Source organism: Malus domestica, chromosome 02 (assembly GCF_042453785.1).
Source record: "Malus domestica chromosome 02, GDT2T_hap1".
Taxonomy (NCBI): domain Eukaryota; kingdom Viridiplantae; phylum Streptophyta; class Magnoliopsida; order Rosales; family Rosaceae; genus Malus; species Malus domestica.
In genome coordinates this window covers 6582288-6608328 of record NC_091662.1, presented here as the reverse complement: position 1 = coordinate 6608328, position 26041 = coordinate 6582288, and the positions used below count along the sequence as shown (strand labels likewise).

At 34.4% G+C, this 26041-nt stretch overlaps 2 protein-coding genes across 2 annotated transcripts; one reads left to right on the top strand and one right to left on the bottom strand.

Moving 5' to 3' along the window:
- Positions 1-3433: 3433 nt before the first annotated feature.
- LOC114819616 (transcription factor WER-like) lies at positions 3434-5676 on the bottom strand. Its single transcript, XM_029088902.2, has 3 exons — positions 5469-5676; positions 5230-5359; positions 3434-4248 (listed from the first exon to the last, which is right to left on the bottom strand). Exons 1-3 carry the CDS (start codon positions 5599-5601, stop codon positions 3693-3695), a joined length of 819 nt encoding a protein of 272 aa, XP_028944735.1. The 5' UTR covers positions 5602-5676; the 3' UTR covers positions 3434-3692.
- Positions 5677-19014: 13338 nt separating this feature from the next.
- Positions 19015-21126, top strand: LOC114819615 (protein ELF4-LIKE 3-like). Its single transcript, XM_029088895.2, has 2 exons — positions 19015-19259; positions 20487-21126. Exon 2 carries the CDS (start codon positions 20558-20560, stop codon positions 20906-20908), a length of 351 nt encoding a protein of 116 aa, XP_028944728.1. The 5' UTR covers positions 19015-19259; positions 20487-20557; the 3' UTR covers positions 20909-21126.
- The last annotated feature ends 4915 nt before the right edge of the window (positions 21127-26041 follow it).

Here is a 26041-nt window from a genome sequence, read left to right as displayed (position 1 = left end):
ACGAAAAAGATTTTAAAGTTTGAAGTTTGGGCATTTTATAAATTTTATTATTAAAATTTGGATGGCCCAGATTTAATGAAGAATTAAATGGATGGCTTGGATGTAAGGAAAACAAAAATAAATAAATATAAGTGAAAGAAGGTTTTTGTGTGTGTGTGTGCGCGTGAGAGGAAGAAACAGAGGACGGAGATTGGGCAGAAATGCCCAATCGGGACAAGAGAGAAGAAGGCATCAGTAGGGATTGAGAGAGGGAGAAGCCGGCCAATCGGAACAGGGGAAAGGAGGAAAGGAGAGAGGGCGAGAAGCGGAGGAAGAAGAACAGAGATGGGTTTTCAACCCATGACCCGCGCGGCGACCCGCTCCCGCAATGCCATTTTCCGACGGTTTTCCGTCCAAATTTATGGTCTTCTTCAACCTCCCATCAACCCCAAACACCTGAAAGACATCCGAGCATCCTAATTGACCCAAAAATCAATGACTTTCGTGGTGATTTCGCGAAGAACACCCACACGGGTGCCGCGACTTTCTTGTTCAAAATTCGCCCAATCCCGAAGCAATTTCTTTCAATTTCCACCACCCATACACTTCTCTTGAGGCCTAGAACAAAGCCCAAGCATTGGTTGGGACGGCGGAGTTGATTTGAAGGTCGAATTGGAACTCACCCAATTCTAGGGTCCGCACGGATTTTGGTGAAATTGAAGTGTTTCCAGGAAAAATTGGCCTTGGCCTCAGGTATAAAGTTTACTCTACTCATTGAGATCTTCAATTATGTATTTTTTGAGAATTTTTGGAAATAGTTGGATTTTCCGGCGAGCCGGCCGGCCGACCGCCACCCGCGGCGGCCCGTGCGGCGGCGCGTGGCCAATGGCCCGCCAATGTCATTCTTAGCATGTGTTTAAGGTTCTAGGTTCAATTTTGATAATTGATGGACGTAACTTGAGTAATTGAACCTAAATTCGTTTCGATTCGTGGTTAGGTGAAAATGTGAATTTACGATCCAACCGTCAGATCGTCACCAAACTTTGATACGTTGTAATACGTAATATTTGAGGATTATAGGAACTTACGGATCGGGAATCCGATTTACGGATATTGGGATTGGAGTTGTAAGTTCATAAAATAGAATGTTAACCGTCACTTGGTTTTGGAAATTGACGGAGATCCGACCGTTGGATGGTAATGAAATTTTAGGATGTTATTCTAGAGGTATATTGTGGACCTCTGGAAGTTATGGATTTGAAATCTGAGTTGCAGATCTTCCGGATCGAACTACGTAGTGACGTGTTTTATATAAGTTATATATTCTATTGATATGATTTCTGAGGTTGGATTTGATTATTATTTTAGGCGCCGATCGTCATGACGCATTGATGTGTGGTGTTAGGGAGTTGTTGGGCGAACTCCAGGTGAGTGGGCAGTATTTCTGTTTATACCTATATACTATTGATATTTTTCCCAGAAATTGAGTTTGAATGAACATACGTTTTCAAATGCCATGCATGCATATTATGAGATATGTGAATTGATAATTGATGCATATATATATATATATATATATATATGTGAATTTGTGCTGTGGACGCACAGGTAAGTATCAGGTGAGTTTTATGTTATTCATGTGAATCATTGATGATGCATATTATGTTGATAGCTCATAACCTGCAATCATGGTGTTAGTGCTTATATTATTCACCTCGCACCGCACGCTCACCTTGGATCCAAGTAGGTGCATGTCGTACAGACCATGAGAGGGTTCCGACTGATAGGTGACCTTAGATATGTGCACAGATTATTGATGAGAGAAGCACTATAGCGTATTATCACACCATTCATGTCGTACAGACTACTTCAGGTAGTTCCGACTTATATGCAGTGTAGTGCCGTACAGGTCACCGAGGTGACTCCGGTTAGATTGGATGTTGAGCTATAGAATTAACCGTACAGGATCAACTGCAGGGTCTCCGGTTAATTCATTATTTCACCTGTTACATTGATGCATCATTCATTCTGTTTTTGAAATTATAACATGGCATACTTTCTGGTTTTTGAGAAAAAATGATGATTTGAGATTCATGAAAAGTATTATGCTATTATGCTATTTTTCTGGGAAAGTACGGTTTTACAGCGAGGGGTTAGAAATGTTTTAAATGAAATGTTTTCGAAAAACTTTGTTTTACTGACCTACTCAATTTTGTTTTGCGCCCCTCCAGGTTCTAGATAGCAGAGATTTGGTGGCCATGAGGAATCCAACGGTGTTTTGACAGAATTCACAAAAGTAGGACTCACCCTCGGGTGTTTCATCTTAGTAATTGTATTTTTAAAGCTTCTGAACTGTGTAAATGGTTACGTCACTCTCACGTGACGGCCAGCATGCCCTCCTTCGGGATGGGGTGTGTCAATATGTAACTATAAAAATAACACTAGAAAGACAAGATAATGTATTTCTAGTATTTCCGTAACCATAAGTGGGTGCCCTTTTAAAAATAATAATTTATAATTAATAAAAGCTAAAAAGATGAGTAAAATTCGAAACTATTACAAATATTTTTCAAATCATATAATACATGCGTAGTTAATTTCATAACTTTTTGTTTGTGTGTGTGTAAACAATAATGCAACATGAAGAACACATGCATGGAAGTATATATATCATGTGATCGACTCTAGCTATTCATCGACCATCAACTTTTTGTGTTGGTGAGAAAGAATTAAATTCAAGAGTTTGATCATTTTTCTAGGTGAGAAATTTTTTAGTATGCCTGGAATATAGAGTGGTGCATCATATGTTATTATATAAGTAGAGAGAAATTTTATTTCAAATGTTATTTTTACTTTATAATGACATATGGTGTACCATCTCGTGTTCCGGATACATTGTAAAATCTCTCCTCCTATACAAAAAGGGAATTATGTCCTATTAAATTGCACAAACTGATTTAGGACTTGCTTTTTAATTGTATCAAAAAATGGTGCGGAAAATCAAGTTTTCTTTCAATTTTGCTTGTTGAATACAATTACTTACTGAAGTTTGAAGATCACAAAAGCATATAAATGATCCCAGGAGATCAATATCACAGCATATTAATAGTGAATGTCAAAATTATGTGTGGGATCGAAGCAACATTTACATCATCTGTAGTTTTTCTTGGTTTCAGCAAGTAATTATGGCTTTGTAGTTCTCTACCAACCAAGGCAGAGTCACTGTACATACATAAATTTGATGACAATTATAATTCTTTTATTGTAGGTAATATCACTATTTTATAAGTTACAATAAAGAAAATGGGGATTTGAATTTGAGGTGCAAAAGGTTGAAGAAAAAGACTTCTTTTTACATAATCAATCCATTACTACTTACGGTTAATCATCACGAGTCACCGCCAATACACACACATTGTACAATTAACAACAATTAATATTGGTGCATCTATACTAGTGAATAATGGATATTGATGTTTAGTAAAGGTAAAGTTGAGTTACATACGAATGAACCTTTATTTGGACATTAAGTATACAATAAATATGCAGTTATTGGCACTTCAAAAATGACATCCACACCCCTTTTTATACAACGTTTTCCCCGTATTTTTGTGAATTTGAAATGCATACCAAACTTATTTAAGTAATTAAGAAGGAAATTGTAGCAAGATGGAGTAGGCAAAATTGGACTGGCGATAAGGGTTTGATTAATCTTAATTAACCCACTGATGATAGCCATCTTGTGAATTGAGAAAAGCTGAAATTGCATAGAGGTCTACATCTTCGTGGTTTGGTTGAAATAACAAGTGATCACTGGTAGCACCCACATTTTTCCACTTTGCGGCTTCTGCATCCTCCCTTAGTACTAAATCCTCACACTTGGTTCCATTACCATGTCCAACAAAGTTCGAATCATCCACCACATAATTTCCAAATCCATTGATTTCGGCCTCGTGTGAAAGGCCATGGATGTAACTGTCGAAATCTCTTAGAAAACTCAACGACGAATTCTGATCACGATCATCTGAGATGTCTGATAGTGCCACCGGATTGGATTTCACTGGATTGGATTGACCATCTTCATCTTTGGAAGGATTAGAACAATAATTACCACGTTGATGATGACTATCGCCAGCATTAGGCGCTTGCTTGTTATTAATTATACGTTGAGGTCTTTCTTCTTGAATTCTCTTGCTCAAACTGATATTCCAGAAATTCTTGATTTCATTATCTGTTCGACCAGGCAATCTTCCGGCTATGAGAGACCACCTAATATATCAATGCGTCCACCATTATTATTTTTTAACTAATTTTGTACGTGTGCTTGGATCATAGAAATACACAATATAATCAAAAGCTTGGAGGACTAGTCTAAATTGCGGTTTGACCCCCTAAACTATTACCCCAGTTGAAATTAACCCCTAGAACTATTGTTTTGGTAAATTAACCCCTGAACTACTTAAATCAGCCAATTAACCCCTTGCCGTTTAATTTAATCCACTATTATGTCAAATTGAAGGGCAAATTAGTCTTTTCATCATCAATTTTTACTTATTAGCTATAACCACCAATAAAATAATGACACGTGGACACAGAATAATTCAAAAACTTATAGCATAGAAACATAAAGAAACGAAACGTTTACATACGGACCATTTCATATTATCATTACACATTTTATGTGTCCACATGTCATAATTTTATTGGTGATTATAAGTGACATGTAAGAATTGATGTTAAAATACTAATTTGCCCTTGAATTTGACAGAGTAATAGACATAATCTAACGACAAAGGGTTAATTGGCTTATTTCAAATAGTTCAGGAGGTTAATTCACCAAAAATATAGTTTACGGGGTCAATTTCAACTGGAGTAAGAGTTCACGGGGCCAAACGACAATTTATCCTTAATCTATTTGCATCAAATTTAATTATATAAAAAAAATTAAAAGCTATTGGTTAAAAATATTATAAAGTGAGTATTTAACCCAAAACCAATAAACAATGGACAGAGATGTTCAAGATAATTTAAACACTTATGCAAGGCTCCGATGTGAAATTTACTTTCTCAATATGTCTGCTTACATATGAGAATGTGAATAGTCTACTTCATATCATGTTATAGTTAATGTGAACATCCAACCCGAAATCAATTGGCAGTTAGTGGGAGACCTATCATGTAAACACTCTTGCAAGCCTTTGCTTCACCGTCTTGGGATTCACAGTATTAATGTGCAAAAATATGTCATACCTGTTTCCAAGAAGCTTGTGCAATCTGATAATGAGGTCTTCTTCTTCCGGAGAAATGTTGCCTCTCTTAACACCTGGTTTAAGATAATTCAACCATCGCAGTCTGCAACTCTTCCCACTTCGATTCAACCCTACAAATATATACAGTAACAATCAATTAAATGGTATTATATATGTATATTATCACCACGAAAACTAGTTTATTATGTAAATAAAAATAAAAACGTTCGCTATACGAACCAGCTTTTTTAGCAACATGTCTCCATTGTCCTTCTCCATGTGTTTTGACGTAGTCAGTAAGGACTTCATCTTCCTCAGCACACCATGCTCCTCTTTTTAGCCCGTCTGTATCACCGGATGGTTTTCTCCCCATCTCTCTCTCTCTCTCTCTTTCTCTCTCTCTCCTCTCTTTTTCTCTCTCTCTCCTCTCTCTCTGTATATAAATTTTCTGGGTGGAGAAATCATTGCATATTAGTGGGTATATATATAGGCCGATTGAGGAACTAAACTTTGGTTTCCGTTTTTGGAGTGAAGGTCCTAGAACAATAAATGTTTCTGAGATTTAGCGACTTAATGCAGTAATAAAACAAAAATATTTATAATTTACCAACTATATATGTTTGTGTGTTTTTTTTAATTTAAACGTGACTAGGTATTTTTTGACAATCGAGAGAAAGATAGAAAGAAAGAAAAAAAAAAGACCTAGAAAATAATGTTGTGTTTCCGATCAGTTTTGTCTTAAATGAATGAGCAGAAACATTAATGCAAACGACTAACTATATGGACCATATATAGATGTACTTGTTAAACCAGAGTTTGATTTTAACCAGTATATATTTACCCAGTAGAGCAATGTCGAGAATTACAGTATTTTGGTTGACATTCAGATGTACGCTTCACTGTCATGCATGCATATGGAATAATTTATCAGTACTGTAAAAGCTATTTTACATCTTAAGCTGGCTAGTCACAGTAGATATATGTGTGTGTGTTCTGGTTAGTCTCATATATATGTAGAAAGCTGCTAGGGTTTCAGTAGGGAAGGAAACCATACTGCATAAACGATGCCAGAGGTTCTGGACTCACGGTTGATACACACACACATATGTATATTTTTTTTATGACCGATGTTATTTAAACATACAAAAGTGACACACTTTTTATGCACCCTTTCATAAAGATGGGCCCAAACAATGGCATAGCCCCAGACGTATTGATTGAAGTAAAAATTCACACAACTAATTGTATCATGGCAAACCACCCACACCTATTGATTGCATGGGTAGTTAAGTGGGGACAGTATTGATGCAACTAGTGGTGACCGTGGTCTGCCTCTCTAAAAGTTTAACATAGTATCCAAGTGGGTTGGCCCGCATGATTGGGTTCATTTACAAACATGATCGACATGGAATTGGCTCTATGCGTGCCCCACCCACATGAGGTGAGAGGGGGGCGCGAATTGAACAAAATAAAAAGTCTCACATCAATAATTTCACAAGATAAATCACAACTTATGTCAAGTAATTATACTTCTAATTGTATCGAGGTATTTTGCATAAAAACCCCACACATATTGATTGCAAGGTGATTAGTGTGAGGACAATATCAATGCAATTATTAGTTGACCACAACCAATCTTTCTGAAACTTTGATCGTACACCTCATACCTATTGATTGCATGAGTAATTAAGTGGGACATTGGTGATGCAATTAGTGGTGAACCGGGACTCATCTCTCTGAAACTTTAACAATACATATATCAGCAAATATGTCAATTTTATGTGTTTGAATGGTTTTATTTTCACACGCTATGAAAAAAAGGTTGACAATAACCATTAACATTAGTTTTACATGGTGAGTAAAGACTGGTAAGCTAATGAGATTGGTAAAACATATCCACCTCCTTAGCCACCCCCTTAGAGTTTATTCACCTCATTCTGTAGAACCAATATTGATAATTATTATCAATTTTTGTGAGGTATTAGTAGTTAGTACAATATGTTAGAAGAGGTATATTTTTATATTCCAATATTAGAATAAGTCTTAAGATCCAAACCCTAATGAAAAAAATGTGAGCAACAATGCGCAACACAACTTTCATTCTGTGTGGCTAGCCTTGCATGCGTAGATCATGCATGAGTAGTCATGACACTTAAACTCCCAATTGAATTCAATATCTAACCGATGGTCCAATCAACTATCCAATTGACCAACTACTTTTATTGGTGAGAATATCTGCCCTACCATGCTGGTCGATCATCCACTGCAAAAATTAAATAAAGAAATAGTTAAAAAAAAAAACCTAATCAGATAAATGGTTTTTGTGATGATAGGATATTCAAAAGATAACTTCAGTGTTAACGAAAATTATGATTTAAACTCTTGTGGTATAATTCGTTAATAAATTTAGTCCCAAAATAATATTTTAATTAAATGCAGAGATAAAAACGTATTTTTATCTCATTTTTTCTTTCTTTGCACCTTCTCTCCCCCATCTCTCTTCCTTCTGTCTCTGATTTGTATCTTCACCTTCCTCAAGTCTTTCTCTCTACGCCCAACCATTTGTATGGGTTTTCTGTTCAAACCAAATTAATTACTAGGATCACAAAAACAGAAAGTAGGACCACATTCACTTGCATCACTGCAGCCATTAGGCTTTCTTCGTTTTCCAGCACACCATGAAACAAAGGCAAGAAGTTTATATAAATCGTTTTGAAATTGTTTCATTATTTTTTAGAGAGTGTGTGTGTGAAAATACAAATTGGAATGTGGTTGAGATTTCCTATTTCCTGTCACCACAAGAAAGAATAGAGTAAAAATACAAATTACAAAGAGAAAGAAGAGAGACGATGAAGAAGATGCACACATGAAAGTACATTTTTATCCTGTACTTTTAATAGAAATATCATTTTTGGACTGAAATTTTTAGCAGACTACACCGCTAGGATTCAATCCTAATTTTTTTTAGCTCATATGCTATTTTTCGAATATCTTATAACCACAATAATCTTTTATCCAATTAGACCATAAAAAATGCTCTACGGGTACATATATGCACTGCGATAAATTAAATAAACTTACATATTCTCAAAGATTGCCCAATCATTAGAGCTATGTGGATCATTGACAAACAACGTAAGCCTATACAATGTGATTATATCGATGTGTATCTATAATATCCTATACTTGTCACCTATGAAATGTTGAACAATTCAAGGTTCATCTTTAAAATTTGACAAATTTAAATAAAACTTATATTAAATGATTTTGCTTTTAATTGTATTGAAATTTTTTTTTGATAAAATTCTCATACGTATCATGTTGTGTGCATGGTCGTAGATACAATTCAAACCAAAACTTTCTAACTACTTTAAAAGGTGGTTTGAAGCAATGAACTTCTAGAACGTGATGACCATCGAACCTAAGATCAACTGGCAATGAGGTATACTAAAGTTATTTCTTTTAAGTCATTTTATAAAAGATATTTGCAGCAAAACCCTCTTACGTGCATCTCCTTTTGCTCCTAACACATGAACAAACATGTGGGATGGTTAGACTAGCCACAGATAGATATCAAACAACAATATTTTCCTTAAGAGAAAACACAGATTTGGGCTCAAAAAATAACCATACAAACTAATCATAACGAGCCTAAGTAAATTGGGTTTGAGGGTTTACACCTTCACCTTGGGCCTTTAGATACTGTAGTAGGTAGCCCAACCAAACTATAGCCTTGTTATTTAATTGAACAAAAAAAAAGCATTTCATTCATATATTAGTGGATCATTTTTCTTTTTGATGACAGAATACATAATATATGTGTATATGGGTGCGTGGGGTAATAATTTTCACAATCTTATATTTTCACTTTTGCACTTCTATTCATGTTCTTTAATTTTTCATTAATATATTCAATTCAAAATTTAAAAATAAAGCACTAGCATAAAGAGAAAATTCGAGTGCAAAAATCGTTATCTATATACACATAAGTCTGTGTACTATGATCGAGTGATATCTCTCTCCAGATCTATATACATTGAATTATGCTTATGTTAAAAGGAGAAAAATTAGGCAAGATTATTTCTCCGGAAATACACATAAGTATGATATTTAGTACTAATGTCTAATGGTATGTCTCATTACTTGTAAGTGGGAGATATTAAATTTGACTCTTATAAATTACGAGTTCAATATTGACATGCACATTGTGTGGACTTAAACCCAAATCTTTTCATATATTGTTATATTAAAAAATTTATATACACATAAGTATAGATAGGGGATAAGATTTCACTGGTGACCAAATATGTTACAACTTTTAAAAGACAAAAGTCACCATAAAAATATGATAGTGTCATGTAGGCCGAGTAAGGTTAAAAGCTTATTGTGTACACAATAGAAAAGATCAAAGTGTGTTTATTGGATACAGGGAGAGCAAAGTCTAACAAGTGATCAAATACCCAAAAAAAACTAATACAAAAAAATGTAGGATAATGCTATTCATACACCTATTTTTACCGCTTACACAATTTGTGGCCATTTTTCTTCTTCAACGTATCAATCTAACAGCCAAAAATTGAAAAGCATATGTAAGAAATAAACATAGGTATATGAATAGTACTATTCAAAATGTATTATAGGATTTTAAATTTGAAAAAAAAAAGATTGAAAATAAAAGAAGGTCTGACCAAAAGCGACAAGGCTTGAGTTGGGTCAAGTGGTGAAGTCACTCCCATAATCTCTCCAATGCATTTGGGGTTTGGCATTGCAAATTTGCAAATTCCCCCTCCTGTCCAATAATGTTTCAAAGGGGGGTTCTACATCTCCCAAGTCCCATCCCATGTGCTTGCTTTTTCGCATATGGGACTTATCTTCATCGTCCACATATTCCCTTTCCAAAACTCCTATCATCTTCCCCATCTATTAATGTGTCGCACGTTTCCAGGGCTAGTTTCGGAGTGCTGTATTTTTTTTCTAAACTGTTTTTGATGTGCTATACTGTAATAATAAATAGTATTAAAAAAATTAGGTAAATGTTTGGTAAGCTATAATGCTAAAGGGATGTGATATCTACACATATTTTTTTACTTCTCTCACACCCTTTTAATTTTCGGCCATTGGATCAGATGAATTGAAGAATATCAAATAATAGAAATTAATAAGGGGGTAAAAAGGGGTGTGTGGATAGCACACCCCATGCTAAAAGTACGTTTAGCAAAACAAAGATGAGAGTATGATAGTTAATATGAAAATTTCATTAACTGGTATTGTTTACCTACCTCTAATGGAAAAAAGGTTTTTTTAGAAAGCCTGTGTAGAGCTGTTTTTGCTTTCCACAATTTTGGATCTATAATTTTGAAGAAAAAAACACTTTTTTTTTTCATTTACCAAACACAACTAAGACCCTAGCTTTTTTAAGAAAGTGCTTTTAGGCAACCCCATACCAACTCTTAGGCAATAGATTCTCATATGAATATCCTTCTATTTTGATTAAACTATTGCACATGAAATCTGAACTCATAACCTAACCTCGTTCAACTAAGAAAAAAAATCAATATCGATTAATTAAAGGATCATGCGCATAACGCCAGTCTATTGAGTGTCTAGTGCCTAAATACTTACATAAGCATAGGTGTTTTTTTTTTAAGAGATCATGTAAGCATAAAATTTAAAATAACACATCTTCATTCTCGAAATCTACAAGCAAAAGTTAATATGGTGGGTTGGTGGGTCGGATTTGGATAACTATTTTAGCAGCGGGTGGGTATGGGGTTGTACACATTATTATACAATCGGATGTGGACGAGTGTGGGTGAGAAGAATTTTAAGCAAAGCATTTAACGAGATTAAGAAGAGAAGCACCACTGTTTGTAAACTAATAAAACAGAAAGAGAAAAAAAAGATGGAGAGAGTTCGAGAAGAAAACTGTTTTTGTATAAGACTTTATGCAGGTCAATTTTATCTCCTGCAGGTCTGTCGTTTTCAGTTGAAATTAGCCATTCAAAAAATTAATTAAATCTTGCACATATAAATTTAACAAATCTTTACAAGGGTTAAATCTTACATAAGTGACATGTAATATTGTAGCTGGACCCAAAAATGGGAAGAGAACTCAAGAAAAGAAAAGCAATCTTAAGATTCTCAACCCATAAGACTTTATGCACGTCAATTTTATCTCTTGCACATTTGTCGTTTTAAGTTGGAATTGAGCAGTTTTTTTTTTTCTTTAATGTACTACTGAGTGGTTTAAAAAATCAATAGATCTTGCGTATAAAAACTCAATGAACTTTTACATCAATTAAATCTCACATACGTGAAACGTAATCTTATAACTGGACCCGGAAATAAAAAGAGAACTCAAGAAAAGAAAAGCAATCTCAAGATTCTCAACACAAGACGCCACCATCGTTTCCATTATAAAAAGGATTGTGCTATTCACACATCCATTTTTACTTCTCTCACATCCTTTGTTAATTTATGTCATTTGATCTTCTTTAATTCATCTGATCCGACCGCCAAAAATTAAAAATATGTAAGAGAAGTAAAAAGGGGTGTGTGGATATCACATCCCTTATAAAAAAAAGTTAGCGTGTTTAGTGGAGACTGAAACATCTGCCTTCAGATTGTCTCCTATTTAGAAAACCAATCGTGGAGATTAAAGATAATCATTGATATCATTGGGGTTTCAAATGCTAATTACAACAACAACAACACTGAGCTTATGGTGCACAGATCCATACTCAATATTCTCTCTTTATCTATTTCTCAAAAGATACTCAAAAAATAATATCAAGTTTAATTTTGTGAGTTATTATTGGGTTTAGGTTTATTTGATGATTATTTACATCTATTTTTTTTTATTAAATTGTGATACATGTCATCCTTTATTTATAGTGTATCTTTTGGTTGGTTCTATCCACATACTCTTTTTACTTCTCACTCCCCTTTCAATTTTTAGTCGTAAGATCAAATGAATTGAAGAATATCAAAACAGATAAATTAACAAGAGGTGTGTAGAAGTTAAAAATAGGTGTGTCAAGATAGCACCACCCAATCCTTTACTCAATTTTAGGATTAACTATAAAAATTAAATATTGTTCTTTCTTTTTCGTGCTCCTAATTCATATCTCAATTTTTTCTTTTACCTCCCTCGCATGTTAAATGTGTTAACTAATCTATATTGTATGTACTACGTATATCACTACAAATGCTAGTATGGGTTTATAAATGTATGAAAGATGAAATTTCTTTGAACTATTTTCATGGATGATAGGTAGATTAATTTATATTTATTTTCATGGATATCTCTATTACGGGTTAAATGTACTTTATCAATATAGGTATCATATATGATAACATATAAATTTTCTTTTAACTATGTTCTGTAACAGTGGTTAGATTTTCATATTTAAATATTCAAATAACAAATTTGAGTAAAGATGCATAAATTAGAAAAATTAATTAAAATTGAAAAAAAAAATACTAGACTAAATCCAACAACAAGGACCTTTATCAAAGTAAAAAATTAAATAAAATCTAAAAAAAAGCTAAAGGCAAATGGGCTTGTTTATTTGTTTATGATCAACTTGTGAAAACGACCGTGGCCAATAATGTAGTGTACTTGTGAAAGTGCTCCCAGATTAGCATTAATCATAGTTTTATTAGCGTGGTCCATACGGTTCTCTTAATATGATTAATAACTTGAGAATCTTGTTGGCAATTGGATTAGACTCTATTTATCCTTTCATTATTCATGCTAAGCTACAAAATGCATGTCGTCATGAACATGATTTGAACTTTGGATTGGAATTTATCTAGTTCATATACTTCCTAACTATCAAAGTGTTCTTTATCATAGGTCATTATTAGTTAACTAATTATGAACTCGTTTGGAAATGTTTTTAACATGACTGAAAACGTTTTTCTAGTGCAGGTACTTCTGGAATCAATCCTTGGTAAATATACAAGTGAATCCTGGAAAAGTACTTCAAGTGTTTTTGGAACCCAAAAACATTTTATCTAAAAACACTTTCAATCATTTTAAAAACAGTTCTAAAATAAGTTTTATTTGTGTGTGTAGAATCCATACATAGGTACTAAGTTGCAACCAAGAGATCACTTGCCTTGCTAATATGGGGAATGTATTCAAATCCAAGGATCATGAAATTTGTAGGTACAACGTGACCAAACACAAGTATGATCATAGTGATGCTCTAAATTAGCTAATTCCTATGTTGTCATATTTGCTTGTCTATTAAGTGTGTTGAAAAATTAGACTGAATTTGTCCCGAAAGATGCTAATTATCTTAAATAATTGGTTGGGTGCGCTAAAGAACTTGAGTTAGTTTATTTTGTGTTGGAGTTTGGTGGCTGAGATTAGAGCCACATTTGTACCTCACATTGGCTAGAGAGAGAGCCATATAGTGCTTTATAATAAATGGTGCCTCATATATTGTCAAGATTTTTTGATAAAATCTCATACCTGTTTTTCTCGGATGGTTAAAGAGGGGAGAACGACGGCAATACCAACTCGTGCGTGCAAACCCTGTTCGTGTGCTCATCACTATATTTTGTAGTAAGTCTATTGATATTAAGGAGTCACCTTCATGTGCTAAATTATAGTTGGCATGCCAATTGAAGCGCTTGTTGTAGTGTCAAAAGCCTCAGCTTCTAAACTATCGAAATGCTTATTGATTGTAACATACTTTTTCCTATACTCTGAAACACTATAAAAAAAGTTGTGATTTAATTTTTTTTTTTTTTTTTTGCGCTTATTATCGTCGAAAACATGTTTGATTGAAATCCCTTGTTCAATTTTTACATAAGATAAATTAACCCAATAGATTTTGAAAGTGAAGTGAGTAGGCTCTGTTACACGTGTGGACAAATTTCTCAGTGTGCCTAAAACAAAGAGTGATACACTATATCCACATGTCATTTATATAAATAGAGAAAAATTTTATTTTTTAAGTGTTTATTCACTTGTATAATGACATGTAATGTAACACTTCATATTTTGAACAAACCGAACAATCTCTTCACACTAGATAGCAACAAACAAAATATTGGTCTTGAATGGCGTGTCCATAGGATACACTTTTTTAAAAAGGGATTTTTCAGTATGATCGGAACACGGGATGATACATATGTGTCATTATACAAATGGTAGGATATATGTGTTAAAAAGTTGAGAACTTTAAAAATAAAATTTTCCACAATTTATATAAAAATACGTGCTGTACCACTCGTGTTCTGGTCACAATGAAAAGTTTCTCCTCTTTAAGACCCTATTTTATTATTATTATTTTTTAGGAAAACTAATGAAAATGACTTGAAAACTTTGAGTTTTAATGATAATAACAAAATAAAAGGTAAAGTGAATAGTACAATGTTTGACTTTTTAGTATAAAAATATGGGTTTTCGTTAAAATGAACAGTACCGTGGGTTTTTCGTTAAAACTTTTTTTTTTCTAATTTTTCACGAGGAAATTAAGAATAATTAATTATTTATATAATAATGTCGAAGCATGATATTAGAGAGTGGGTCCACTTTGATTGAATGAAAGAACTGCTGCGGGAAGAGCATCAGCAGCAAATCAGCAGGCTAGGGACCTGGTTAGGTTTGGAACCAAACTTGCAGATCTCCCGAGCCTCCGAGGACACGCGTCTTCACCTGATTAGTCAAGCTTTTAGATATACCATAGTTTATTTATTTATTTATTTTCTGATGGGACAATCGAAACAAAATTAAGAGCTGGGACATGAGTTTGGTTCGAATCCAATTCTAAAAGGGACGAAAAAAACATACTTTAAGAAAGTGGTTCAGGTTGCTCAGCTGGTTAGAGCAAAGAAATAAAAATTTCTAATTACCATTGTAGTGTTTTTATATTTTTTTTTATTAAGCATAAGATCCAAACTCTAGCAGTGTGTGTAGTAGATAATTGAGCATGATCAAGTCATACATTTTTCCTTTAGAAAAATGAAAAGTTGGATGTCATAATTTTCCTTAATTCAAATTTTTTACGAAAAAAAAAAATATAAGGATGATATTTTTGCGAAGAGAATTCAAACTCTGAGCGGATGAGAAGGACATGGATAACCAAAATAATGTGGTTATACTTGATCATCTTTTTAGATCCAATATGGTTCATTAGTAACATGATCGATATTGACCTAACTTAACTACCTATTATTAAAATTTTATCACAAAATATATTGGTGATGTTAAAAGTAAAATCTCTCAAATATTAATTGTATTTTATTTTGTACGCGTGATATAGAATTCTATTTTCTACACGTCTCCAAACTCTCGTTCTTCTTCTTAAGTGCACCAAAGATGATGAAAGTTTTGTGAATATTATACATATAAGATTAGGATGATAGAACACCCATTTTTTATACAACCCTTTAACACACTTTTTTTGTAAAAACTTCCACTACCTTGAATTCAAAGATGGGCGTGAAAGTGAAAAGCTAACTTTGTTGACTTTCATAGTCTTCTTAAAGTAAAGGCTAGATGTGTATTTTTCTATTTTGGTTTGAGAATCAAATGCATCAATTTTTTTAATGATACGGCAGGACATGTCATTGGAGGAATATGAGACTTTTAGAATCCTTCAATTATACCCGTTCAATCGAATATCGAAAAGTAAAATATTAATGATTTTATTTTTTTTGCCCTTTTTCTTGTTTATCTTCTTCCCCCTCCTCACACTCTCTCTCTATCTCCGACTCTCTTCTCTCTCTATCTGGGATTACTTGGTTCTAGTTTTGGGCAACCAGAGGCCAGAAGACGATGGTGTGGGCATGGTGGGTCGGTAATCGGGGCCAACACCCATCGAAGAATGTAGAGAATTAAGGGCGTGTTTACGTATCCGTAATCGGAATGATAATGTGGAATTGAATTCTGATTACGGAGTACTCCGGTGTTTACTAAACATGGATGAATCAAAAAAGCAGTGGGGCCCACACAAATTTTGGAATTCAATTCCATGTATTGGTGGAATTGGATCCCCTAGATATTGGTGGTAATCCAATTCCTGATTGTTTAGGTAATCAGATTGACACTTTTGTTCCCTTTATGCCCTCACTTATTTTTTTTATTTCCAAGACCATCCCTTATAAACCCATTAGGGTGCGTTTGTTGTACCAGACTGTCTCGGACTGGACTAGCCTCAGGGACTAAGTTTGACTGACTTAGACTAGACTAAGCTGGACTAACTTAATGAAACGTTTGGTGCAGTAACAAGCAGGGTAATTAACAAACTCTAATATTATATTATTTAATCCATAATTATTAATATTTTATTTTTATCCTATTTTTTTATCCCTTTATTCCTCCCTTACCGTCCCATTATGTCCCTCTTTTTCTCCCTCTTTTTCTCCCTTTTCCGTTCCAATATTTTCCTCCCCAGATAAAACCTCTCGATTCCAGCCTATTTCTCCTCCCTCATTCTCGATTTCATCCCCAGATAAAACCTCTCGATTCCAGCCTATTTCTCCTCCCTCCTTCTCGATTTCAGTCTGTATCTCTCTATCCCCTCCATTTCTCTCTCTAGCTCTGCGCTAGTCAAATGGAACCCTCATAGCTCCATTTTTTTCGATGAGTTGCAAGTTTCCCGACGAGTTTTCCGACTAAACCTCTTCGGATTAGATGAGGTTTGCACCACTAACAAACTCTTCCCCATCTCTGGTCCCATATCCGAGCTTTGCATGCTCGAACCTGTCATGGATTCGATAAAACCCATATCGGCCAAGACTTCCAGGCCATTTTTCGGCCACCTCCGACCACCTTTGGCCTCGATTCAGTTAGAATCGTAATCCCCTCACTCCCATCTTCAATTTGGTATTTTATATGAAAATTGGTTGTGAAAAGCATCTAGTCCAATGGTTTTCGAGGGTGAGTGGTTGAGGAGCAGGGCGAGGAGGAGAGAAGGGATAGTTTTAGCTAGTCCCATGGTTTTCAAGGGTTCTCACTAAGACCAGCTAGTCCTTGATTTAGTCTAGGCGAGTGAGACTTAGTCTCATTAAACCTAGTCCCTGTCCAAACATGGGACTGGACTAACCCTTAGTCTAGTCCAGTCCAGTACACTTTAGTGAGGGCAAATAAACGCCCCCTTAAAGTATATAAAATATTTGATTTGGGACAAGGGCATTTTAGTAATTATACTGGTTTATATTCCGATTCTACTGAATTAGTAAACAGCTTTATGGAATTCTATTATGATTCAAGAACATTTAAGTAAACAACTTCAACAAGAATTTGATTCTGACTTCTCCTCATTCCAACTCCTCCTCAATTCAATTCCTCATATTTTACCGTTACGTAAACGCGCCATAAAGGATCAGGAAAAGCTGGATAGAAAGTATCTGAAGAAAATCCTGACCCGTCATTAGTATTACATTACACTACGTGCAATATGTATAAAACTAGAGGTACAATGTTGCAATTGAAAATTGAAAGGAAATTGTGTTTTAAGATCAAAGAAAACATCCTGAAAAATATGGATCTAATTCACACACAAAACCAAAACTTCTTTCAAGCAAAAACATACGTAAACCAACCCTTGAGAGACTTTCCATGTATATATCAGATGAATCTCGCATGTAAATGCAAACCTAACTAACATTGCTTTAGAGTCTAAAACAAGTCGGTTCTTAAATTCTAAAAGTTCAATCATTAATACATAGACGAGTTTATAGACTACATTACGGATAAATCTTATGCATGTCTTACACATGGTTAATGATTCATATCTTTTATTCACATGAAATTATAAAATAGAGGGAGGGTGAGGGTAAAAGGCAACTATTATTAATTAAACAAAATACAACAATCGCAACTTTACGAGAAATTACAAAATGATTGCTTATTAAATGAGAAAAATGTGGTTTCACACATGGCACAAAAATTAAAGAACGCTTACCTAGTGACAATCGCCTTTTAAGAGCAATGAGACTTTCTCAAGCAAGAAACTTATATGCAACATTTGATTGTGTACTACAAAGTGATACAGAGAGATGAGTGCTAACGACTCTATTACAAATTACAATGTATATAGATGTGGTTAGTCAATTAAATGGCTATATTACAAATGTGGTGAGTATATCAACCGATTCTATTACAGTAAATTACTCGGTTATATTAGAGGTGTGATCAGCAACGTGGTCAATCCTTTAGATACCTTAATTCAGGTAGCAATTGCAGATTCCATCATCAATCACTAGCAACGTGGCTCATAAATAGACCAATAGACAACTCATTTTAGGATATGAGGAAACACACAAGCAAATCCCAACTAAATCCAAAATAAAATAAAGGAAATATATCCAAAATAAAATAAAGGAAATATTTTTACTTACCAACCTAATGTATTGGTAATGTTAACCACCCTTGAAATTTTTTTTAATGTGCCGTGAACACGGTTCGGTACTTCAAGTATCATACTTCAAATTGTTAAAAAAAATTATTCACGTATCTAATCACTTGTATTATGACACTTGGTATAATGAGCCGCTTTCTAAATACATTGAAAAAATTCTCTCTCCACCCTATTTAGAAAGATCGTATAAGATTAAATTTTAAGATCTATATAATATGCAAACATAAATCTTAAAATTTAAACTAATTCAATAATAATAAGTAAGACGACGTTAACACTATTTCAAAGTGGTGAACAAAATGCGCCCTAAAATAAAATAGGGAAATAACAGGTAGATATGGATTTTATACTATTATACGACAACAATATATTAAGAGAGCTAAAAAATTTCGACACACTCAGAGGGGGTCCGAGCGTGAGCGTGACTGTCAAATCTACATATTCTCTCTTCTCCTCTCTCTCTCTAAAAAATTTCAGAATTCAGAGGTGTGGTGTTCTGTTCTCTTCTCCTCTCTTTCTGTTCTCCTGTTCCGGAGATTCGATTCAATCGCCAATCTTTTTCAGCGTTTTTTCGGATTCCGTCGTCGTCTTCCTCCTCCTCCATTCAACCTCTGTCTTTTCGCAGAATATAATGTTCCAGATTTTCAAGGTACGAATTTATTGTAATTTAATTATGTATTTAGAAAACATGGTTGAATAAAAAAACACAAAAGGATTTTTTTGTTTAGCTGGATTATATGTATTTTTTGTATATTGAATTTATGGGTTTTGTTTAATTTTCTTCTGCTAACACATTGACCATGTCGGCTTCTTGTTCTTCCTCCAAAGTTCTGATCTTTGTTGTGGATTTCTGGATTTTTTTGGTTCTTCCCAAATGGAAATTTGAGATATTTTCTTGGTGTGTAACTTTGGATTGTGAAGATATGTATATTTATTTATTACAGGCATTATTTTTTTTCTTACTTTATTCAGTATTGTTTTCCACTTCAGGAGTTTTTGCAAATTTTCAAGTACCTCCGAATTCCCAATTAGTTCTGGTTTCTGCTATTTTTTCAATTTCTTGTAAAAACCCAATTTAGATTTTTTTTATTTTTTGGTTGTTAACTTAACCCAATTGGGGTATTTAATTGATTTAATTGTGATTTAAGAGATTTAATTTTGTTCTTGTACTTTTGTCTGGAAAGATCAAAGAATGCTGTTTGTATCTGCAGCAGTAGTACCCTCATGGCCTCATCTTCTCTGCATCATTGACTGACTTTTTATTTTTTATTTATTTATTTTAATTTTTGGGTGTTTGAGATTCTTCTTTGGGAACTCTGAGCTTTAGTTGGGTATTTTCTTAGTACATTATAAAAGGTTCCCTTTTGTGGAAATGGGATCTGCTTTTTCCCCCATCTTATCATAAATCACATAAAAACAATAATAAAAACAATAATAATAATTATAATCACAGCAAAACTCATGTGTGTTTTCTGATTCTCCCGTGGAAAAGAAGAACCCTCGGAGGTCATGATTTTTTCCACAGAAACTGTCTCGTGTACACTTATGTTCTGGAAGTGATTATAGCACTCTCTTTTTCTCTTCTGACACTCGTTAAAGCATAATCAAGGGACAAAGACAAGGTGATAAGTGTAGCAAAAGGAGAGAACGAGAGTGCGGAAATCACTTTCCTACTTTTTCTTTGGGTGTTTTGGTTAGTGCAAGCATGTTCAGATAAGAAGTTATGATTGTGGGTGTTTGTAAAAAACTAAAAGATAAGAACTTTATCTTAAATTGGATTAAAGAATGCTTCTTTTCCAATTTTGCTTATTGGGGTTTCTTTTCTTTTTTCGACCATCATCACAATCTTCTTCTATTTCTGTTCTTGATCTTGCAGGACTGGTTCTGATCTGATCCGAATTTTTCTGAGTCCTCAGAAAATAAAAGAGTTTTAATTTAATTCAATCAATGGAGGGTGACACATTCTCAGGGCTTGGCAATGGCAGCACGCAAATTGATGGAAAAGTTCTGCAGACGTTTCAGAAGAGCTTTGTGCAAGTGCAGAATATCTTGGACCAAAACAGGCTGCTGATAAATGAGATTAATCACAACCATGAATCCAAAATCCCTGACAATTTAAGCAGAAATGTGGGTCTGATCAGGGAGCTCAACAACAACATCAGGAGAGTGGTTGATCTTTATGCTGATCTCTCAAGCTCCTTCACCAAATCCATGGATACTTCTTCTGAGGGAGGAGATTCCAGTGGGGCTTTGAAGTCTGATGGAAAAGCTGGGCACAAGAGAATTAGGCCTGCTTAGAGAGAGAAAGTGAGAGAGAGAGAGAGATTATAATTTGTCTTCCTAATTCTTTTGCATGTTGAGATGGTAGAAAGAAAAAAAGGAGAAAAATTGATCAGATTCTGTAAACTCCGCTGTATCTGTTAGATAATAATTCCCCAGAATTGCTGTTTCAATGTAAGTCTGTAACTGTGGATCTAATTGAAGAGATAAAAAGAAGTTAAGCTGTGTTTGTGTAATTCCATATCTTCTTAATTGGTAATAAAAGTTTATATTTGCCCTTTCGTTTATCTGTGTTCGTCTTTCTCTTTCTCTTAATTTGAGCGATATTCTAATTAATCAAATACAAATCACCGAGAGGATAATCCAAACTTGAGTGCAGATGGAGAAGCACATTGTTAGAGTCGAACCATATAATTTCTCAGGGAATTTAAAGAGTGCTGATATATTCCTTAAGAGCTGTACAGCTTTTATTTTAACTTTTGTTGTTGTCAAAAAGGACTATCTATCTATGAATGATGAATCTCCTTTTTGATCAAGGGTTCAAGATTAACTTTTGATGCAAATTCTTCCACAGAAACAAAAACCCTTTATTCCCCTTTTTCTCAAAGTTTTCTTCTTGATTTTAACTAAGAACTGGAGAGAGAGAGAGAGAGAGAGAGAGAGTTTTCTCTGTAATCTGCTTCCCATGAAGCCAAAACTGCTTTTTCCCACACTTCTTTATGCTGTTTTTATGGATTTTCTTATTGTTTTCAGCTGTGAAATGTGGAGAACTTGTGTTTGGGTACATAGTTTTACAGGCGTATGATACATACATCTGTGTGAAGATGCTCTGAAATAATTGGAAGTAAAAGCAGCTTTTAGATTAATCTTTTTGGTTCCCAATCACACACCACCACAGGAACAGAATCTCAGATAAGGGATGATGAGCTTTTTTGACCAGTTTTTCCATTTTTTTTATATAAATTTTATTATATTTGCTGTGACCAATGACAGTCCTTTTGATTGTACTGATAGAGAAAATAAAGTATTCCATAGGTAGTTTAAAACAAAGCACTATAGTTCCAAGAGACAGACAGATATGTATAAACAGTGACCCCCAACAACATGACAGGGGCCCCAAAGCTTCCCCCCCCCCCCCCTCTCTCTCTCTCTCTCTCTCTCGTAGATTGAACTTAACTTCTCCATGCCTACGCTTTTGGACAAGGATTGTCTCTTTTCTTTTTTTCTTCTCTTTTCTCTGTTTTTTTGTTTAAATGTTCAAGATTTTATCTTTGCAAAAAGAGAAAGAAGAAAAAATAGAGAGAGAAAGAAGAAGAAAAAATACTGTGGGAGGACGAGAGGAGGGGAAAGAATCCCCATCCTACGCTTATTCCCTCCACTCTCATAGATATTTTATGCATCTAGGACGTCACGTTATTGATATTTTGAAGTATGCACTGATGTACGAAAAAAATAAAATAAAGACAAGTGGCAACGTGTGATTGACTTTAAATAACGCTAGCATGTCATCAATATACACAGAAGTGATTCTCCCACTAAAGAAACTTTTTGTATTGAAATCGAGTGTATACTCCCAATAGTCTCTCTTATCTTCCACTCATGTCGTATGCTGAAAGAGATCCTAATAAGACGATATACACCCGGTTATATTTACGAATCTCTCCTATAATTTACTTATTGCCTTTAAGCAATAAATATCCTTTATGGCTATTCTCAAGTTGATGATTCCTTGGCATCTATTTCACTTTCTCTGATTGAGTACATGTCTCTGTTGATGGACCCATTTATTTTGCAACCTAATTTCCTGATCTTTGGAGCGGGGGCCCACATGAGTGATTGCTGCAAATGGTTTTTGGATTTTTGAATATTCAATGGAGGGGTTAGATCAACTGAAAAATAAATTAAAGTTATGAAAACGCTCACCTGAGTGGGTAGATTATGTCGAATATATCGTACCGGTATAATGATATTAAATTGACACACTTCGATCCGGATATCGAACGTGGACACCGGACGTTCGAAGTGTTCCAATCAACAATTGTAGAGTGACGAATTCACAAAGGGTGAGTAATGTGGACAAAGTGTAAGTAAATTAAAATGAGGCAAAATAAAAGGTGTGAGGGGACAAAAAAATAAAGATTTTTAAAAATCAGTTCTCTTTCGAACATACTAACTCCTTACTGTAAAACCTATATAATAGTCATACGTTCGCTTTGAATCCATGATAGGTGTCAGCTTGTCCCTAAATTGTGCTAGGCAACTACGACCTCGTATGTGAGCGTTAAGCACCAAAACACGGTATGTCCGCTTAGTTGTGCATATTCCACGGGAAGATTCATCTAAACATTGCATAAGATCACACTAATCCTTGTAACCAAAACACGGTATGTCTCATGCGGCCATGCCTAATTAGATTTTATCGAATAAACATGAACAATGAGAACAACAGCTAATCAACAACATTAAACATATAATGATCACATGTGCTAATTATAATTAGTGACAATAATCTTGATCGCACCGTCAAATCGCGCCTAATACGAGCCGGCCAACAATGCAAATAAAAAGGTTCTTTTGCTTAGTAATCCACTTGATCAAGTTTAATATATAAACTAACAATTAACCTGCTAAACCATGGTCGTACAATTAATTAACGATTATGGAATGCTTTGTTATAAACATGATCGTACAATTAATTAACAAATATGGAATGCTTTGTTTATTGTGAAAAATTAAGGTAATCACAAAGGGGTTTGAAAACTAGAAGATAGAAAAGGAGGGTGAGGAAAAACTAAGACAAGAAGAGAACATTCAAATTTGAGACAATCACTCGGAAAAATTAAGATAAAAGTTTTGAAAACTTTAGGCCAAGAAAACTAGAAGATTGAGGAAGAGGGTGAAGAAAAACGATAAGAAGAAAACATCCAAATGTGAGACAATCGCTAAAAAATAAGAAGCTCAGAAAATTGAGAAAAATAAAACACTCAAAAAAGAGAGGGGTTGCCACCGACCTCAACTTAAATCAGGGCTGACGACAAGGAAGCTTGGTTTTTGTTTGGGCAAGAGAGCAGACAACGAGAAAAAAGAAAGAGTAAAAAACCCTAACAAGATTTGTCATAAAATTTTCAATCGATTTCCATCTTCCTCCACCTCTTCCTTTCATCACTGGCACACCCACCCCATCTTCTTCTCTGAAACCCAAGATTCTAAAAGGCACTAGGCTAGTGGCAGGTAGAGGTCTAGCGCTTGGGCATCTAGGCGAGGGCATAGCGCTTAGGCGTCTAGGCGAGGGCTTAGCGCTTATATGTCTAGACAGGGGCCCATGAAATTTTTTATATAACATATAAATAAACGTCTAATTATATTTTTTTTAAAATACATAATTGTATTGGGCCATAATTTTTTCAGTTTCGGCTTTTTCTTTGCCTCGTATTGTTGCTCATGCTCATCCTCATCCTTACCACATATGTGGACTTCGAGTCTACAGTGGTCAACAGATGGACCTAAGCTCAATTTTGACTCATTCCTTGATCGACTGAGAATGACACACATTGAATCGGATATGAAGCTCGAACCCCATCCTCTAAAGATTTTTTATTGAGGCTTGTTCTTTGCCTCTTCCTTGGTTGCTAATGACGATGACGGCAGTTCTTGCGGTAGACGAGTAGTTCGGATTCTTAGGATTTGTTCGTATGTTTTGGGCTTAAATCCTTGTATTAGACCCTTTATTTTGTTGCTTGGCTGTCCACATCTTTAATTTGTGCTTAACTTTGCATTTGGACCACTTTATGTACTTTAGTGTATAATAAAAAATTATCATTAAGAAAAAGAAAAACTAGAAATACCAGATATAATTGGTCGCCTAATAAACCAGGCCAGACAAATTAAACATTGCTATAACATGTGCAATTCTGCAGTGGGAATCTACTTTTGTGCCCATTCCTTCTTTTGTGTTCCTTGCATTTCCAGCAAACTGCAGGTTGGAAGGGAGCCCATAATGTCCAGTTTTCCCCTTTTGACAAAGTTTTACAATTCTTTGATTAATCGACTTACAAAAAGTCACAATGAATCACAATTTAGCATAAAGCTCACTCTAAACGTGTACTCTCTTCGTATCTTGGCGAGTTGAACATGAAACTTGGGTATAGTTCCAATGCTACGAAGCAATATTACTAGTGTTTTAGTCGTTAGATTTGATTTTATATGATTATTAGATTTTCTATTTTCATTTTCAACCATTCATTTTACGAAACACTCAATGTTGAGTAATATTAAAGAAAAACTAATCAAACTTACTATAAATTGTTAAATATATATCATCCTTGCACTCTAGTGATTTGAACATGAAACCTCGTTCAACCATGAGGAGTTTAAATGTCGTTAGACCAAGTGGTTATGTAATTTTACATTTCCCTCTAAATCATTATTAATTGAACCAAATTAGGTAATGAGATTATAATAATCAACTTCCCATACTTGAAAAGGCCTATTTATGCCCTAATGACAATGCCAGTAATGATGATGTTAGTCCCTTAAGTTCCCCACTCTGTTTCTTTTTCCCTAAGGAAAGAAGTTTGGTGGTGGGTCGACAGATTCATCGAGCCCCAAATAATTTGGATATTAACAAATGTCATGTGCAGCACTATGAGAAAATATGAAAAACAATAATATGTAGAGAGCTGACAATCTCCAAGCTTGCACGAATGCAGTGTGACAGAATTTTGTCCTACTCTTGTGTTTGTAGTTTGGTAGGCGTTTGTCTCCCAAGATTCAACAATCTGTATTTTATTATTTATAAGATATCAATGTCATTAAGTATAAATATAAGGAAAACTAATGAAAATGATTTGAAAACTTTGAGTTTTAATGATAAAGACAAAATAAATGGTAAGGTGAATAGTACCATGATTGACATTTTAGTGTAAAAATGTGGTTTTTCGTTAAAATAAACAGTATCGGGAGCTTTTCGTTAAAGTTTCCATAAATATATCCCCTAAAACTTATGCAAAATACACACTTTTTTCACCATATGAATGAGATACATAGTATGTTAACTTCTTTGAATCATACCCAATCAATTTGCCTATTGAAATTAGACTCTGGAACTTTCAATTAACTAAGTTAGGTTTTCGTTCAGCTTATTGATTGGTT

Coding starts and splice junctions, on each gene's coding strand:
- LOC114819615 (XM_029088895.2), top strand. CDS start 20,558: ATGGAGGGTGACACATTCTCAGGGCTTGGCAATGGCAGCACGCAAATT.
- LOC114819616 (XM_029088902.2), bottom strand. CDS start 5,601: ATGGGGAGAAAACCATCCGGTGATACAGACGGGCTAAAAAGAGGAGCA. Junction 5,360..5,468: donor ACATGTTGCTAAAAAAGCTG/GTTCGTATAGCG, acceptor ATATATTTGTAG/GGTTGAATCGAAGTGGGAAG. Junction 4,249..5,229: donor CACAAGCTTCTTGGAAACAG/GTATGACATATT, acceptor TTGATATATTAG/GTGGTCTCTCATAGCCGGAA.